General features: G+C 38.7%; 1 protein-coding gene across 6 annotated transcripts in view; it reads right to left on the reverse strand.

Annotated features, from left to right (window-relative positions):
* The window catches only part of epha8 (eph receptor A8), a 141582-nt gene that overhangs the window by 57945 nt on the left and 66800 nt on the right, over positions 1 to 16837 (reverse strand). For all 6 annotated transcript variants that reach the window (XM_004559885.2, XM_076883674.1, XM_076883673.1 and 3 more), the window contains 2 exons: positions 16112 to 16261; positions 9427 to 9742 (listed from right to left, as the gene is read on the reverse strand). In XM_004559885.2, the coding sequence (XP_004559942.2) occupies positions 9427 to 9742; positions 16112 to 16261 (466 nt within the window). The remainder of the gene's footprint in view (positions 1 to 9426; positions 9743 to 16111; positions 16262 to 16837) is intronic.

Genomic DNA, 16837 nt, shown 5'->3' on the forward strand with positions numbered 1-16837 from the left:
TACGTGTGCACAGATGTAACGAGTCTGTGTGAAAACTTGCCTGAGGGAAGGTGGGAGTCATACCGTATTTGAAAGGTCGGATTCTGTGTGGGGCATTTTGGACAAATAATCAAACTTTATTATTTTCCTGTTTTTTGATTATCACGAAAAGAACAAGACAGCAACTGAAGATTCCCAACAACAACACACACATTAACAGAGGGATGCTCGGGATATAAGAATGAGTGGAGTGTGTATAATGTGAAGAGAACTGCTGTGTAAGTAGTTTTAACCACATTCCCTCAGTGATCGAATAAATAAATGCATCAAACTTGGTTTTGATGGTTTATCCATGTGTGAAAATTTAAAGTGGTACTTTGAGCTCCTTCACCTCAGCTGACACGTCGGGTCTTTTTCATATCAAAACTCAAATCAACACTTAACATAAATGTTAAGAGAACGTCAACAGCTGTGAGTGTTTCCACAGCACATCAGCACATCAGCACATCCTCCAAACACAAACACATTGTTTCAGGACACTGTGAGCCAATAATATGGAAGCACGCGAGCATTAGCAAAGTTACATGTAAGAAGTCTGACACTGCTTCAGTTTGTTGCATTTTTAAAAAATGATTTTTATTTTCTTTCCTTTTAATTCCAGCACTTTTTCTTGTAGCCACGTTTAATTTGCACTGCCTTTCATTTCACAAAAAAGCCGTCTGTTGTCCTTGTAAAGTGTTTTGTGACTCCTGTGTGAAAAGCCCTTTTTAATTTTTTTTCTTTTTGCATTTTCCTGAAAAACAACCAAAAAAACTTTTGTAGTTTTCTGATTTGCTTTTAAATCAGTGAATTGACTTAATTGACAGACATTTTTTAAGATATTCACCAGAGACCAAGTGATTTGTGCAAATTCCTGCAAATTGCTTCTTTTGCTCAGTTTCCAATTATACCGTTCAAAATTCAAAGTAAAATTTTACTGTAAGTTGTGTGAACAATATATATATATATATATATATATATATATATATATATATATATATATATATATATATATATATATATATATATATATATATATTGATCTCGATGGAAAAAACATTTTTCACCAATAATTGCATGCTGAAATTATGCCGGCTTTTTATTTGATAGATAAAAATGGTTTGAATTATTATATAATATGATATTTGATATACACAATTATACAACAATTATTCACATGCTGAATGACAGGTAAAAAAACCTTTGGACCTGTGTGTGTGTGTGTGTGTGTGTGTGTGTGTGTGTGTGTGTGTGTGTGTGTGTGTGTGTGTGTGTGTGTGTGTGTATGAGCATCATGTTGTATTTCTGAGGTGGAAAATAAAAGCTGTGAGGAAGAATGACAGCAGAGAGGAAGGAGGTACTCACAGACAGAAGCAAGGACAAAGCTCCTCACCTGCTCTGCGTGTGTGTTTGATGAAATAATAAATATATAAAAGAAGAATATTAAATCCTCCTCGTCGCCCGCTGCTGTCATCCTCTGATATTTCTCTACGGTGCCACACTGACAGATAACGATCACATTACTTCTCCCATTCGACTTTGTTTCATAATCTCTGTGACTCAAACAAACTGTATGTTTGATTATTTTATTTCGCCCCCTTTTATTCTGCTTACCTTTCCCTTTATTCTTTTCTTTCTCTGGTCGAACCTCTGCTTAAGCCCTCACCAGCTAGCCCTCCACCCTCACAGGGAGAACAGTTTGCTGACACAAGAGTCAAAAAAGGCCCTGAACAATCCTACAATCCCTCAGCGAAAGGAGGAGCCAATAATTGTTGTCTGCTTAAGAGGGAGAGGTGAGGAATTTCAAGAGCTGCCAGGGTGGCACACTGTCAAACACACGCACACACACACACACACACACACACACACACACACACACACACACACACACACACACACACACACACAGTTTAATCACATACATCATTTGAAGGCTAAAGCGGGAGAACTGAGTCAGGACGTGCTTTTCTTTTTCAGATCAACACATTTTCCTGATCATCATCACTCACGACTAAGATGCGTCACATTACTAGAAATGTTGGTGGTTTTCAAACAATCTCAGTTTCAGCACGAATGCCTGCATGTTTTTGTGATTAATGTATTTACATAATTCTTTTGATAACATTTTTAATATCTCTTGATATTAATTAATCTCCAGCTCACCACGGAGGTAAAAAGCAGAGTAAGATAATCCTGTCAGATTTAAATGTTATCAGACACTAGAAATAACCCTTCTTTTGCTCTGCTGGCTCTGAGTGACATTGCAATTTCCTAAATCTGATTATTCTTCTGGTCATGATTTTATCTTTACAAAGAGATCAATTTAAGCCGAGTATGGGGGACAAAAAATCATTTAAAGGAACAGTTCACCACAAAAGTACAGTTTAGGTGATATCAGCTTTAGAGACTTTGTCTTTAACGTAATTAAACAAAATTTCCTTTGATTTTCACAAAAGATCATAAAGAAATTCGACACAGCAGTAATGTATTTTCTTACAAAAGAAAGAAAGAAACACAAAGCTTGCTGTGGTTAGACGTAAACAGGAGAGAGCTGTTTTCTCTCTCCTGTTTACGTCTGTCACCCATGCTGCTAGCTAACAGGCCGACTCGGCTGAGGAGAGCTCCACTAATGTTTGCATCCTGCTACTACTGTGACCTTGTTGTCATGAGGAGCTTCACGAGCTCCTCTGCAGAGTGATACAGCTGGCAGCTGTCGTTCAGTAAAAAAATAAAAAGTAGAAAAGACACTTCCACAGTGCAGATCAGCAAAAGTGTGCAACTGACAGCAAACACAATCTAAACAACATTTGATGTTGCTGTGAACGCTCCCTTTAAAATTATAGACATACATTACCGTGGCGAAAAATTTAATTAAATAAAATCCATCAATATTTAAGTCTTTTTTATGTTATTTCTTTATCTTTCATTTTTCTAATATTTCCTTTCATACGGTGTCTGTATGCTACCATAAATAACAGGTTGCAAATCCACATTTCTGGATTTTAAATAATAATCATTTAATAATGACACACAATGATGAAATAAATCCATGAAGGGATTTATAAAGTGTAAAAAATTGAATTATTAATGTTGTTAAACTAAAGTGATCTACAGACAGACAGAAAGATCAATTGATGGATATTATAATTGCTTAGATTATCGAGTGTAATAAGTTGGACAAAGTTTACAAAGCAATATTTCAGGTGTGATTCTGTTTTTACTGTTTCCTCTCTGACAATGAAACTTTGTCTTTTTCACAAATGAAACTAACGTAGGTTATACACTGCTGAGTCTGTAAAGAAGAAAGTGTTTTATTTTTAGTGGCTTTAGCATTTTAAAAAAGAAAACAAATGTGGCTACAATTTGGAGGAAAATTCCGAAAATAATCTCTGTGCAGAGTTTGGTGGTATCGATGCTCCACTGGGGATTTGGAGGTGGGAAACGAAGGCTGGAGCAACATGAAAGATATTAGTTATAAAAACAGCAATTATTCAAATGTGTGTCAGTGAATTCTTAGAGAGCATGTCAGGAAGATCTTTAAAAACTTAATTTAATCTGGAATGACAAATAAAGAACATTATTGTTGTTGCACATTTTAATGATGTTTTGGGGATATGTGAGGAGGACAGATAAGGAAAAAGGCATCATCACAATATCACAAAAAAGTGTTAATGTATGGATATGCATCACATCAATGAAATGTAGAGTAAACCTGTCTTCTCTACACGTTTGACTTTACGTCGTTGCAGCTGGAACAATAAATCACCTGAAAGTATGAGAGGTACAGCGGAGTTCTCAGAGTAGGAGGACGCGTTGTGGTCCACTGACTGAGCAGAGCTAATACACATCTGTGAGTACGAACCCTCCCCTTTGCTCTATCTGTCTTGTTCTCCCACTTTCCCTTTGTATGTGTGTGTGTGTATGTGTGTGTGTGTGTGTGTGTCAGGGTTGGATGGCCCGACTGAGCTGAGTAAATGTGACCAGACTAAGTGTGTGTGTCTCATATCAGTGTGTCCTTGATCGCTCTCACTGTATGGGGCACTTTAGCCCATTCTTCACTGGCACCGGGAGGCATGCCTCTCCACACACACGCAGACACACACAGTATCCACCTGCACACATGCATGCATGTACAGCTACACCCACACACACTCAGTGTTTTGATGTAAACGCAAGTAGACGAGGGGTCCAGTCAACCGCTCCGCCTCCGTGTCTCTCCCCCTACCCTCCTCTCTTTTTCCCTTCGTCTTTCATTGCCTCCCTCCCTGTGACATTTTTAACGGCATGTCACGCAACCCTGTGCTCATGCACACGCACACACCATGTCGTGCTCTCTGCCAAAGCTCTGCATCTTTGTCTGGGGAGAGCCACTTAAGCACGCTCATATACGCACATATTCAAACACAGTCATGTCTGATTTTTTTTCCCTTCTGCACACACACACACACACACACACACACACACACACATACACACACACACACACACAAGCAACTTAAGCCATCTTCCTTTCACCATCTCGTGCCCTCCCTCCTCTCTGGGTCTCGTCTGGTCTCGTGTGTGCGTGACTGTGGCTGGCTGTGGTGAGGGCAAATTAGCACAGCGACCCAGTTTGGTACCAGAAGAGTCAAGACATCAGCGGAAGATATACTGAAAACTCTCCCTTTCCACTGCAAAAACTCACTTTGTGCTCTGACACAAAAAAATACAGGGTATAAAGGAGCACCTCCAGCTGAGGATTATCACAAAGTAAAAGAATTCTATTTTCTCTTCCTTTTCATGTTATTTCCTCCCTTTAAAAGATCCTATCTCCACAACCTCAGAAAAAGTACAGCAGTGTGTTACATTAAAAATGTGGATAAAATCTGTTCCATAAACAAAACATGAACTCACCGTGGGTTTTCCCTCCACCCCTTTCCTCTGCTTTCTTTACTGGGCTCTGTTTTGCATTTCTCTGCTGCTGCTAATTGCCTGCAACTAATTATAGAAGGTCTGTATGTGGCCCTCTGAACCGGACACACACTCACTCACACACACGTGCACACACACACACCGTTTCCTATGCTTTTAAACACATTTTGACAAGTAGCTCTCACTGTGTCGAAGTGAGAGGGGGTTTGCCGCTGGCCTCAGACACAACATAGATTTGTGGGTGTGTGGATGAGTGCGCGTAGATGATGGGAGGAGGAAGGCTAAAAGGAGGGGGATGCTAGCAAACCGGTGTTGCGTGTCTCGTTCGGCTCGTTTAGCTGACAAACTGCTTTTAGCGTTTAATTATCCAGCGCTGTATGATTAATAGATTTTAATTACTGTAACCCAATTGCCACCTGAAATATGTACAGGTCTCTGAATGAGGTCAGCCTATCAAATCCCTGGCAAGGGAAAATCAAAAAGGACAAAACAAACTGAGTGTGAGGGCAAACAATAGCAGATCAAAAATCTTTCCATCTTAAACCTCTCACTTGTTTTTTTTCATCAGTGAATGAAAGAAGAAAAGCGAGCTCGGGCAGACAGGCGGCTGTTTTCATCAGTATTTACCTCCTTGAGGAAAATGTTAGACCTCTGAAAGGCTTTTGACCAGACCTTGAACTTTTTCGTTTCATTTAAAATTTTCTTTACATGATCTGCAGCCGGAGCTTCAAAGAGACTTTTTGATTCGTTAGAAAGGTTAGAACCTTTCCACATTCGTGCGTTGCTTCTAAGGCTCTTTGCATTCTGCACACACGCTGCTGCTGATGCTCCGAGGAAATGTTCATATAGCTAATTTACTGTGGAACTGCAATGCGTGCACAATCATTTTCCTAATCAGAAGACTGAATAGCACTGATAATTTAAAAAGCGATCTGAAATCTATTAGTAGTTACTTTGTAACTGAAGCTGCCTTTTACACAATTACTTTGTCTCCATTGCCAACGTTGAGCCCAAACAGCACTTATGGAGTTTAGTGTTGACGACCTTGAAGTAGGGTTTGTCCCAGCTGACGGGAAACTAGTGACAATTCCAGTTAAATGAGGCAGTGCACGATGAGTTGTTGGTTTATCAGACATGGTGCTGTGAAAAGAACCAAGTGCCAGCTCCAGGTCTGACAAATGAACCTAAAAACTGCAGTGCTTCTGATGACTCCAAAAGAAAGTCCGTTCCCATAGATTCCCAAGTTACTTTTGATCATTACAAGCATATTTACACCCTATAGTTTCCACATTCATACAAACTGTAGATTAAAGTTTTCTAACAGCTCATCCATAAGGATTAAAGTTTTGAAATGAGCTCAGCATAAAAGGTGTCAGACTACCGTGAACATGCAATCAGAGCATGAAAGAAAGTAACAGTAGCGAGTAGAGTGAGATTTTACTCAATTCTTCATTGGCTCATGTATAGTAGATATATTGGATAATAGTTACATTGTATAGTTCTAAAGTTCATATCCCTTAGTAACAATGGTTAATATGTAATAAACTGGCAGGTTACTACATTTCAGTTAACTATCATTTACTGTACACAATCACTAGAAAAATTCTTAATGGTAACCATTAACATTTGTGCTTGCTCTAGTGTTTATGAAACATGTAAATAGTTAATAAACTGGAATGAATTTGATAAAATTGTAAAGGATACATATAATACCTTTAATATATGTACAACAATTAAAGAGCACATTCTAAGTAGGCAGGTAGGGTGGAGTGTAGTTGTGGTGGTCTGGGTAGCTCACTGGCATTTTTCTTTCACTTCAACTTTAAGCTGATCAAGTTTAGTTCAAATTACATTCTTTGATAATGAAACCTTGAATAGAAATTGAATAAAAAGTAATGCACTCATGTCCTGTATGCTAATTAATCTTTAGTTTAACAACAAAACTTGAAGCAAAGTCGTTTTCCATTAAAATCACATACCACAAATTCAGACATACAGATTAAATTGGTCAGTTGTGACACCGTGCAATAGGGTGTAACATTTAAGATAACTTTAAAGAAAAAATGTGATGCGTGTTCATAACATGCAATGTGTTTGCCTTTGCACTATCAGAGCATCGATTATTACTCAAGACCAGTGTTGGTCAAGTTACTTGAAAAAAGTAATCAGTAACTAATTACTGATTACTTCCCCAAACAAGTAATCCCATTACTTTACTGATTACTCATTTTCAAAAGTAATTAATTACTTAGTTACTTAGTTACTTTTTAAAAACACGATTTACAACCTGAAGAGGTGATAAAGCGATAGATCTTTCAGCCCAATTCTACCTTTTCTGCATAATCCATCATACAAAATGTAATCAAATGGAAAATTATCTTTTTTTTTTAACTTGTTTTATCAGTTTTAATCTTTTAACTTTATGCATCAAGCAAAAATTTAATTATATGCAACATTCTCTGACTTGAATAAATGAGTTTAACATTTAAACCTATTTTCTGCACATTCCAGCACATAAAATAAAATATTTTTTGTGTTTACACTCAGTCTTTCAAATAGATGCAAGTAAAACACAGCAGAACATAAATAAAGTCAAAGACTCAGCGGTCCTGTTGCTCTATTTTCACCTGTAAAGCAGGACTGGGGGTAGGCGGAGGTTTACCCTGGTGCAGGTGTGCCGCGGTCAGTTGAAGAATCCGTGAGTTTCTCTGTGAATTTCCCATCACGTCGTTGCGCACTCGGTGCTTGTTTAGAGGTTTTGTTCGCTGTAAAAAGAAGTTTTCTTCCCACGCACAACGGACGCTAATGTTTTGGTCACTTTTTATGGAATCAAACTCAAAGTAAGGTCAGTACTTCCACGCTTTAAACGCTGCACGCTCATACTCTCTCCTGCACTCGATATATGATGCACTGTTGATCTGCACACAGCTGTTGTCACTAACGGTGCACTCGCTTACGTCACTGTCGTGAGACATTCTCGCAAAAAAATCACGGTTTTAGTAACGCAGTAACGCAGCGTTCCTACGGGAAAGTAACGGTAATCTAATTACCGTTTTTGCAATAGTAATCCCTTACTTTACTCGTTACTTGAAAAAAGTAATCAGATTACAGTAACGCGTTACAAGTAATGCATTACTGCCCATCTCTCCTCAAGACACCCAAACAGTAGATGTGAACCTGTTCTTCGCCTGTTGACATCACATGTGCAAGCACGAGAAATAAAAGTCGAATAAAAAGCAAAACACCTGGAAACCAGCAGCAAAGTAAAAACCACGAGCTAATGGCAAACTGCCATGTTTTATAACCCACTTCATCAGGTTTAAGTGCACAGCCCCTGCTGAGCAACAGTTCACCTCTCTCTGATTAACTTTGTTCACCTCCAGCTCTCTCTGGAGAGTTAACAGTGTGGGTCACCCTCATCTCGCCGTCCACCATCTCATCCTAACGCAACAATTCCCCTCGAATACTCTCTGTTTTTGCAGCATTTGAGCATTCTGTGGTCTGTTAAATGGATTTCCAGTTTTTGTTCAGGAACAATAGCAAAGGTTTTAAGTTGACAGTTTTTATATGGAAGTACAAAAAATATACTTCTTACCATGGATACTATGACTGCACAGTTAAATAGATCTCTTTGTAAAGTAATTCCTTAATGGTTCCCACAGTTGGCACATGTCATGAAGGCTGACCTATAACTGAAACCTTGAATGCATGTTAACCTTTCCTAGGTCGCTGTTTAAGATTAGGGTTAGGTTCAAATCTCTCCCTTTATACCCAGAGAGAAACTGTGCAGCCAAAATTCATGTCAGAAATCATATTTCAACTCTAACATCTTCCAGGTTTGAAAACTTGCCGTTTATCACGAGGTAAAATGCAGCATAACAGAACCTTCCAGGTACAGTTATCGGTGTCTCATGAGGCAGGCTGTCTACTAATTGGAAAGTTGGTGGTTTGATCCCTGGGTTCCACATGTTGAAGTATCCTCAGGCCAAATACTGAACCCTAAGTTACCCCGGAGTGGGTTTACTGGAGTTCACTGGAGTGTGAGTCTGTGTGTACATGTATGAATGTGTGTGTGAATGGTTGAATGAGACTTGTGACTTGTGAAAGTGCTTTGAGTCCTCAGATAGAGTAAAGCAGTTCTACATAAGCAGCAATCCATTAACCATTTATCTAAGGTTAGGGTTGAGTTTTTAGCTTTTGCTAAATTGGCTAAGAGTTGGAAACTATCAGATCAATTTGGTGAATAGGCTTTTTTTTATTAAAGAAAATATAAACAGTGTCTGATGCCCTTCACTTAGAATGGTCATTTTCTTTGTTCCCTGATTTTCAAAACATGAAATAAGGAATAAAATATTTTAAAAATGACACACTATGATTGCTCAGAGCAGCAGCTTTGCCTCCACTGCAAAGCTCCAAATATAAATACTACCAAACCAAAAGTGCAAACACACCATGCACCGTAAAGACCTATCGTCAGTGGACTCATTGTAGACTTACCTATGCAGGAGTCCCTGTGCTCCTCAAATCCAGCCGAGCACACGCACCTCCCGATGGGCACCAGCCATTCCCCCTCTGCACTGCAGTACATTTTGGGTGTGTCCCTCTCCTCAGCGTGATCCACACACTGACCTCTGACCTCTACCAGAGATGATGAGTCAGCCCCCGTGACCACGTCAGTGAACACAGCCAGGTTACGGTTCACGCCCACACAGCGTTTGTAGTACACCCTCACCGAGGTGAGGGCAATGCAGGCGCCGATGTCCTGGAAGGCCAGGTAAAAGCCCCGCCTATTGAGAGGGCCCACACCGCGCACCTGTAAGAAGACAGGACAAGCAATTTTTCTTAAAAGGCAGGATGCTCTTAATTTTGCAGGAACTTTCCTGTGCACAATTTAAAGCCCAAAGTGTACATGAGCATGCATGTAGTAACTTTCTAGAGTTTAGAAAGTTGTTTTATTTATTTATTTATTTTTTATAAAACATAAACAGTGGTTGATACAGAGGTTTCTTAACAAAACAGGTGGAACAGTATGAATGCAGCTGTAATTTAATCTCTGGACCCGTGTTTGGTGTTTTGCTTTGGCAGCAGTCATTAATCAACTGCTGTGCTTCCGACCACAATGAGCAAACAGATGATTTTACATTTTTATATGCTTGTTTTTCATAAGATATCACATCACAGTTGACTATTGTTAACACCAAGGAGCTAATTTACAACATTATTTTAAAAGTTTGCAGCAAAAGCATCTAAAAATAGGCAAAAACCTTGTTCTTAATAGTAGACAGATAGAAGACTGGCCACCCCCTCAGTTTGTATACTCTGAAACAAGCTGGGGTGGCACCTTTCCCTTCAAAGCCACTTACACTTTTTTTTTTTTAGATTGGTTGCTTCTCACAAACATAAGGTTTGTACAACATGTGGCTCGTTAACAGTTTGCTCGTTAACGTGTTGACGCCGTCTAGCCCCATGCACGGGGCAATCCGTGGTAGCTCGTTAACGGAGATTTGCCGTGTTGTGGCGTTAACATCATTTCAGATTAACGCTGACAGCACTAGTGGGAACAAAATGAACATGACTTCACATTTACGCCGACATCATCCTAGTGCAAAGACAAGTGGAAGCAGACAAAAACAACAAGCACGCATGCTACAAACTTTACCCGAGTTATTTAGACAGCCTTTAGCACATGATTCTCCTTATTGGTACCTGATATGTTTAATATGCTGCTAGAATATAGCTCAGAAGAAGCGTATAGTATAGCTTTTATTTTGGAAAGAGCCATTTCTCTGTAATAAACTCTCTTTTCCAAAGATGAGTGATTTCTCGATCAGAGAGATTTTTTATTACTTTGTTGTTTCAGCAACATTAAATTTAAAAACTGTACTTTTGAGTTAAAATATATATTTATAATTTTAATAAATGACAAATTAAAAAAGCATGAACATTTTTTTCATCGAAAAGATATCGAACCGAATATATATATATATATATATATATATATATTAGGGGTGCAACGATATTCGTATCGATATTGAACCGTTCGATACAGTGCTTTCGGTTCGGTACGCATATGTATCGAACAATACAAAATTTGAAATTTATTTTATCAACTTTCCTTCTGACGATGCTGTCTGTGTTGAGCGCTCAGTGAATCTGCGTTCGACTACTCCGCCTAGGGTCGACAGTGCAGCCTAGGCGGAGTAGTCGAACGCAGATTCACTGAGCGCTCAACACAGACAGCATCGTCAGAAGGAAGAGCGCAGGGCAAGCTAGCGAGACAGAAGTTAAGCTCTCCTTACAACATGGACCTCCCCCACTCTCATTCAGATCTGGCGTTTGGAATTATTTTGGTTTTCATGTGACGTATGACCCTGAAGGTAAGCGAGTCATGGACTAAAGTAAAACAGTATGTTGGATGTGCCATGCAATGCTCAATTACATGGGTGGGAGCTAGTGTGTTAGCGCAGTTAGCTTGTTAACGTGTTGGCCGTCTAGCCCCATGCACGGGGCGATCGGCGGTAGCTCGTTAACGGAGATTTGCCGTGTTGTGGCGTTAAGGTCATTTCAACGAGATTAACCTGAAAGCACTAGTGGGAACACAACGAATATGACTGCACATTTACGCCGACATCATCCTAGTGCAAAGACAAAAACAACAAGCATGCTACTAACTTTAGCCGAGTCATTTAGACAGCTGTTTAATATGCTGCTGAGAATATAGCCCAGAAGAAGCGGATAGTATAGCTTTTATTTTGGAAAGAGACATTTCTCTGTAATAAACTCTCTTTTCCAAAGATGAGTGATTCCTCAATCAGATACAGGGCTCGCAATATCGGTAGCCCAACGTCCCAGGGCTAGCGATTTTTTCAGTCGGGGTACCAAAATCTATCTCTGCCCTGCCCGTCGGGCTATTGTACGAAAAATATATGTCAATGCTTTTGCATTCTTTCGGAAATGTAGCTGGGTTATTATGTCATTGGCATCGGTGAGCCACTGTCAATATGTGACATATTGAAATCGCGTTTGAATTTGCGCTTGTTTTCTTGCTTTCACTTTGCAATCGAGCGAACTGTGTATAGAGAGCGACAGCACTGATTGGTGAGTGATGATAATTTGCGCACCAATTCCTCTGACATCGTCTTATTAATCGTTAGCTTACTATGCAAACATGACAAGTGAAATCTCCCGCAGCAAGCTTAAACATGTGAGAGGTTGATCGCGCAGAGAATCGCTGAGCTTATGTGAGTCCGTGTGTAAAAGCAGCAGGATATATATTTCAGTTCTGCTGAGCCAAATAAGACAGGTCAGGGTGAAGAAGTGACAGCCAAAGAAAAGCTTACCACAAAACGGAAAAGTTATGACAAATCAGATTATAAGGCAAAAAGAAAGTGCAGCTTTATGGTTTCACGGACAAAAGAATTTCTGTGGCTGCAATATGACGAGCTAAATAACCAGGGCTGCACATAAGTGGTCCGCAGGTGCGCATTCGCTGTCAAAATAAAAAACACGCACAAGGGTTAGGGTTAAATTTAAAAACTGTACTTTTGAGTTAAAATATATATTTATAAGTTTAATAAATGACAAATTAAAAAGGCATGAACATTTTTTTGTATCGAAAAAATATTGAACCGTGACACCAAAGTATCGAACCGAACCGAACCGTGAATTTTGTGTATCGTTGCACCCCTAATAAATAAATAAATATATATATATATATATATATATATCTTAATTAATGTTAATGTTGGTGGCATCAGTTAAACAATGGACCTTGAGCCAGCACAACCGAGCCAGCAGTGCACGGACAGGAATGCATTTCTTACTTGAAAATTCTGACACCACTTCATATTTCACTAGCTGGGCCAACGTCCTCATTTTAGGTTTAACAGCGTTTTAGTAGGTAAAAGTGAACGCTTTGACATGAATTGAGCTACGGTTTGGGGAAGGCCTCGAAGGGGACTGCCGATGGCTCCCGGGCCTGGCAGAGCCCCATGCATGAAATAGAAATGAAGAAGTTAAAGAATTGAGAACAAGGACGGAGGGAAGGTGGGGCATGTAAACGAGAATGAACAGCTTTCAGAACTGGGGGAACCTACATAGATGACAACTGGAAGGTGAGTATTTGGAGGCGTGGTCCTGCTCCTGGTCCTGCTCCTGAAATTCCGATAGATAATCTCCAATTAAAGAAGAAAGGGACGGGCGAAATCTGATTGTACAACCAAGCTGCTCTCAGAGTCAAAAGACTCCACCTCAAACCTAAAGAAACATCTGGAAGTAAGTTCTTGTTTAAAAAGTAACATTAGCCTACTGCAAGTACCTTGTTTTAGTTGTGGTAGCTATCTGGGTTATGTGCCACTTCAGTATCTCCGATGTATTATTGCTGTGTGATTTATTACTATTACTGAAGGGTACTCACCACCGAGCTAACACTGTTAGCTGACGTTAGCTGAGGTTAGTTTTGTAGTGGAATACTGCTGGAAATGGATAGAACATTGGTGTACTCGGACACTTATTCAAATTCTTATACTAATGCAAGAATGTAATCACATTGTTTATCATAGAGAAAGTGAGATTTTTTTATGTCCCAGCTATGCCACCTAATTGGCTGGCATGGTGTTAGCTTATAACCAGCTGTTGTTGTTTAGCTGGCTCACTGTCAGGTGTCCAGAGACAGGAGGTTTGCATGTCTAATAAACTGAAAGAGCTATTGATTATAAGCTATACTACATATGTGGCTGGTCTCTAGCTACAGACATAAAACACGGTGGATGGCGCCATGTTTGGCGATGGCGATGTCCATCTCAGCCACTGTATTCAATATGACGGGGAAACATGGCAGCCTCCACAAACCTGCACTCGCTCTTGATTATTTTTAATGGATTAATTCTACATTCATGAGAACGCATTAGCTCAATTTTCATTTTTTCTATTAAGCAACCTCAAAACTGACTTATTGTGCCTTTAAAAGGGACATGTCTAAATGCTGAAAAACCATCACTGCTGCACAACCAGTAGCTTTGTTTGCACACCTAATTGATGAATTAAATATGCATTTCACCATCAAACAAACTCATCAAGCTTATGATGCATCAACACTGTTTGCTAATTAGTCAGCTAATTATGAGTTTTGCTGCTCTTTCCAGGTTATCTTTCCAGGGCTGCTTCTGTAGCTTTCTTGTAAGAATTAAACATGTGCTGTGCAATCATGGATCAGCATTTGTCATGAGGCAAAAATTATAATTTTCCTGTGTGCTAATCCTCCCCACTTAAACATAGATGCACATTAAGTGATCAAGTGATCGTTTACTCCTCACCTTACACAAGTCTAGGATGGTTCATAGAGGGGATCGGGCGTTTGCGGTTGTGGCGCCGAAAATGTGGAATGATCTACCTCTCCACATTAGAAAGGTCCCAACTGTCACTCTTTTTAAATCCCATCTTAAAACATATTTTTTCACTTTGGCTTTAGATACTGCATGAGAGTTACTAATTATTTTTATCCTAATTTTCTTTGAATTTTCTTACCTGTTGTTGATGTTAATGTTATTATTTAATTATTACTTTGTACAGCACTTTGGTCAACTCTCTGTTGTTATTAAATGTGCTGTATAAATAAAAAAAATAAAAAAAAAATATAAAATTACTTCTTTGGATTCATTTGTGAAAGTCACAGATTCTCTACAATATATATCATTAAGTATAATTATTATAATGTAATTCATTTATTTTTAATGATCTAGTAACAATATTATTGGCCACAATAATATTTGTAAAAATAAAAATTAATATCTACATGAAAAAAGAAACTGAATTTAAATACTCTAATTAAATATTTCTTTTAATCTTTTTCCTGCTGCAAGGTGATATGGTGAGATGACCTGAAACAAGGCAAAAATTCAGCTTTAAATTTCTAAATCTAAGATATAAAAAGACTACAGTTCCTGTTGTGGAACTTCATACACACTCCACTGTTCTGAATCCTAACCTCAGTCATGAAAATGACATGTTTACACCCAGATAGAAAAAAACATTTGGGCCTGTTATAAGCTTCATATAAAAATTATAGCTAAAGCTCTTTCTGATAGCTAATTTTGAGGCTAAGTCACACCACACTACTGGCTCTCTCAGCTGTGCTAATGTGGTTGTTATATGGCCTTCTAAGATAAGATAAGATAAGATAAGATAAGATAAGATAAGATAAGATAAGATAGGACTTTATTAATCCCTCGGGTGGGTTCCTCTGGGAAATTCGACTTCCAAAAAAAGCACAGCAACGACCGAAGTTACAGTTACAGAATTGTTATATATATATATATATATATATATATATATATATATATATATATATATATATATATATATATATATATATATATATATATATATATATATATACACACACACACACACACACACACACACACACACACACACACACATATATAAATACAGAGACAAATATAAATAAAATATACAAAGGGGATAAATAGAATAAATAGGAATAAAAAATAAAAATACAAGTGAATTGCACATTTCAAGTATTGAATCTATTGCACTGTTGACTATTTACAAAAAGTATTGCACAAGGTATTGTACAGTGAGGTGAAGAGGCACTACAGCTTAGTTGTTCCCCCCTCCTTTGTCCTCCTGTTTCCCCTCCCTCTCCCCTCCAGAGAGGAGTTAAACAGTCTATGAGACTGTTCTATGAGACTCAGAAAAGGCTTCAGTATTGCTGAGTAACATTCTGTTTGTATTAGTACAATTAGAACACTGTATTGCATTTATACAATGGTTTCATGAAGCTTGCTAACCCAGCTTGCTAGCGTTAGCTGATAACTAAGTAAATGTCCTAATACTGATTGTTCTGCTTCCAACAGAGTTAGGTATCAATAATAGTGTAGTACCACTATCCTATATCAAATTTGAAGCTGTTGTCAATATCAAATCACATCTGAAAACACTGAGCCAAGTGCTGCTATTTGTTTTCTCTCACAGCTGTGCAGACGCGAGCTCAAAACAGTTTGAGTGACGTGACTGGAAGGGGCTCTGCTGTGGATGTGGATGCTTCCAACTTGTTTTGAACTTGTGTGGAGGTGTGCATGCTAACTTACAATCCAACGTGAGATTTTGCTTTGAAAGCCTGGACTGACATTCACCTGTAGTATTGCTGAGTTACTCGTACCTCTGTGTTGAGTTTGAGTCGTCTGACTCCCAGGTCCACCCCTGTGAAGCTCTCGTCAGCAGCGATGGTGTCAATCTTAATGAACTGGTTCTCCCGTATGGCTGAGCCCACCGCTCTGTCAGACTCGTAGTAGTACAGGTTGAAAGTTTCCTGCAGAACAAATATGGTGTCATAAGTACTGCACACTTGTTCATCATATTACAATATCAGAGGTATGTTGGAACCATATCTCCATGCTTTGCAAAAGCCAAAATACTGATGTAAGGTTCACATAGTCTGTCATTTTCCCTCCCAAAGGTGGCATTTGGAAACACTTTCTACAAATAATGTAGTCTTTTCAGTTCCTCTAAAATTTGTTATTTTCCCTCCCAATGCAAGATGCTATCACCACCACAGTAATTCAAAAATGTTGTTCTTATCTTGTTCTATTACCAGTCCAAAAGTCAAGTTAAGGACTCATGTACATAAACAAGTTTGTCAAGTCTTGCTAGCATTGGAGCACTTTTGTGTTGAGAACTTCTTGTTGATAAATAACTAAGATTTAATAAGTAAAATTTGACTATCAGTGTTTATTTTATTAGCATCATTTTGAGTAAACTTCACAATAGTCCCATTGTTACTTCTGGTTAGCTTCCTAGCTATGGCAAAGCTTTCATAAGTCTATATTTAGGTCATTCAATGAAGTAACAACACAGCCTCAGAGCTGCAGCTGGTTCTCATTTTCTC

This window comes from Maylandia zebra, linkage group LG5 (assembly GCF_041146795.1).
Source record: "Maylandia zebra isolate NMK-2024a linkage group LG5, Mzebra_GT3a, whole genome shotgun sequence".
Classification (NCBI taxonomy): Eukaryota; Metazoa; Chordata; class Actinopteri; order Cichliformes; family Cichlidae; genus Maylandia; species Maylandia zebra.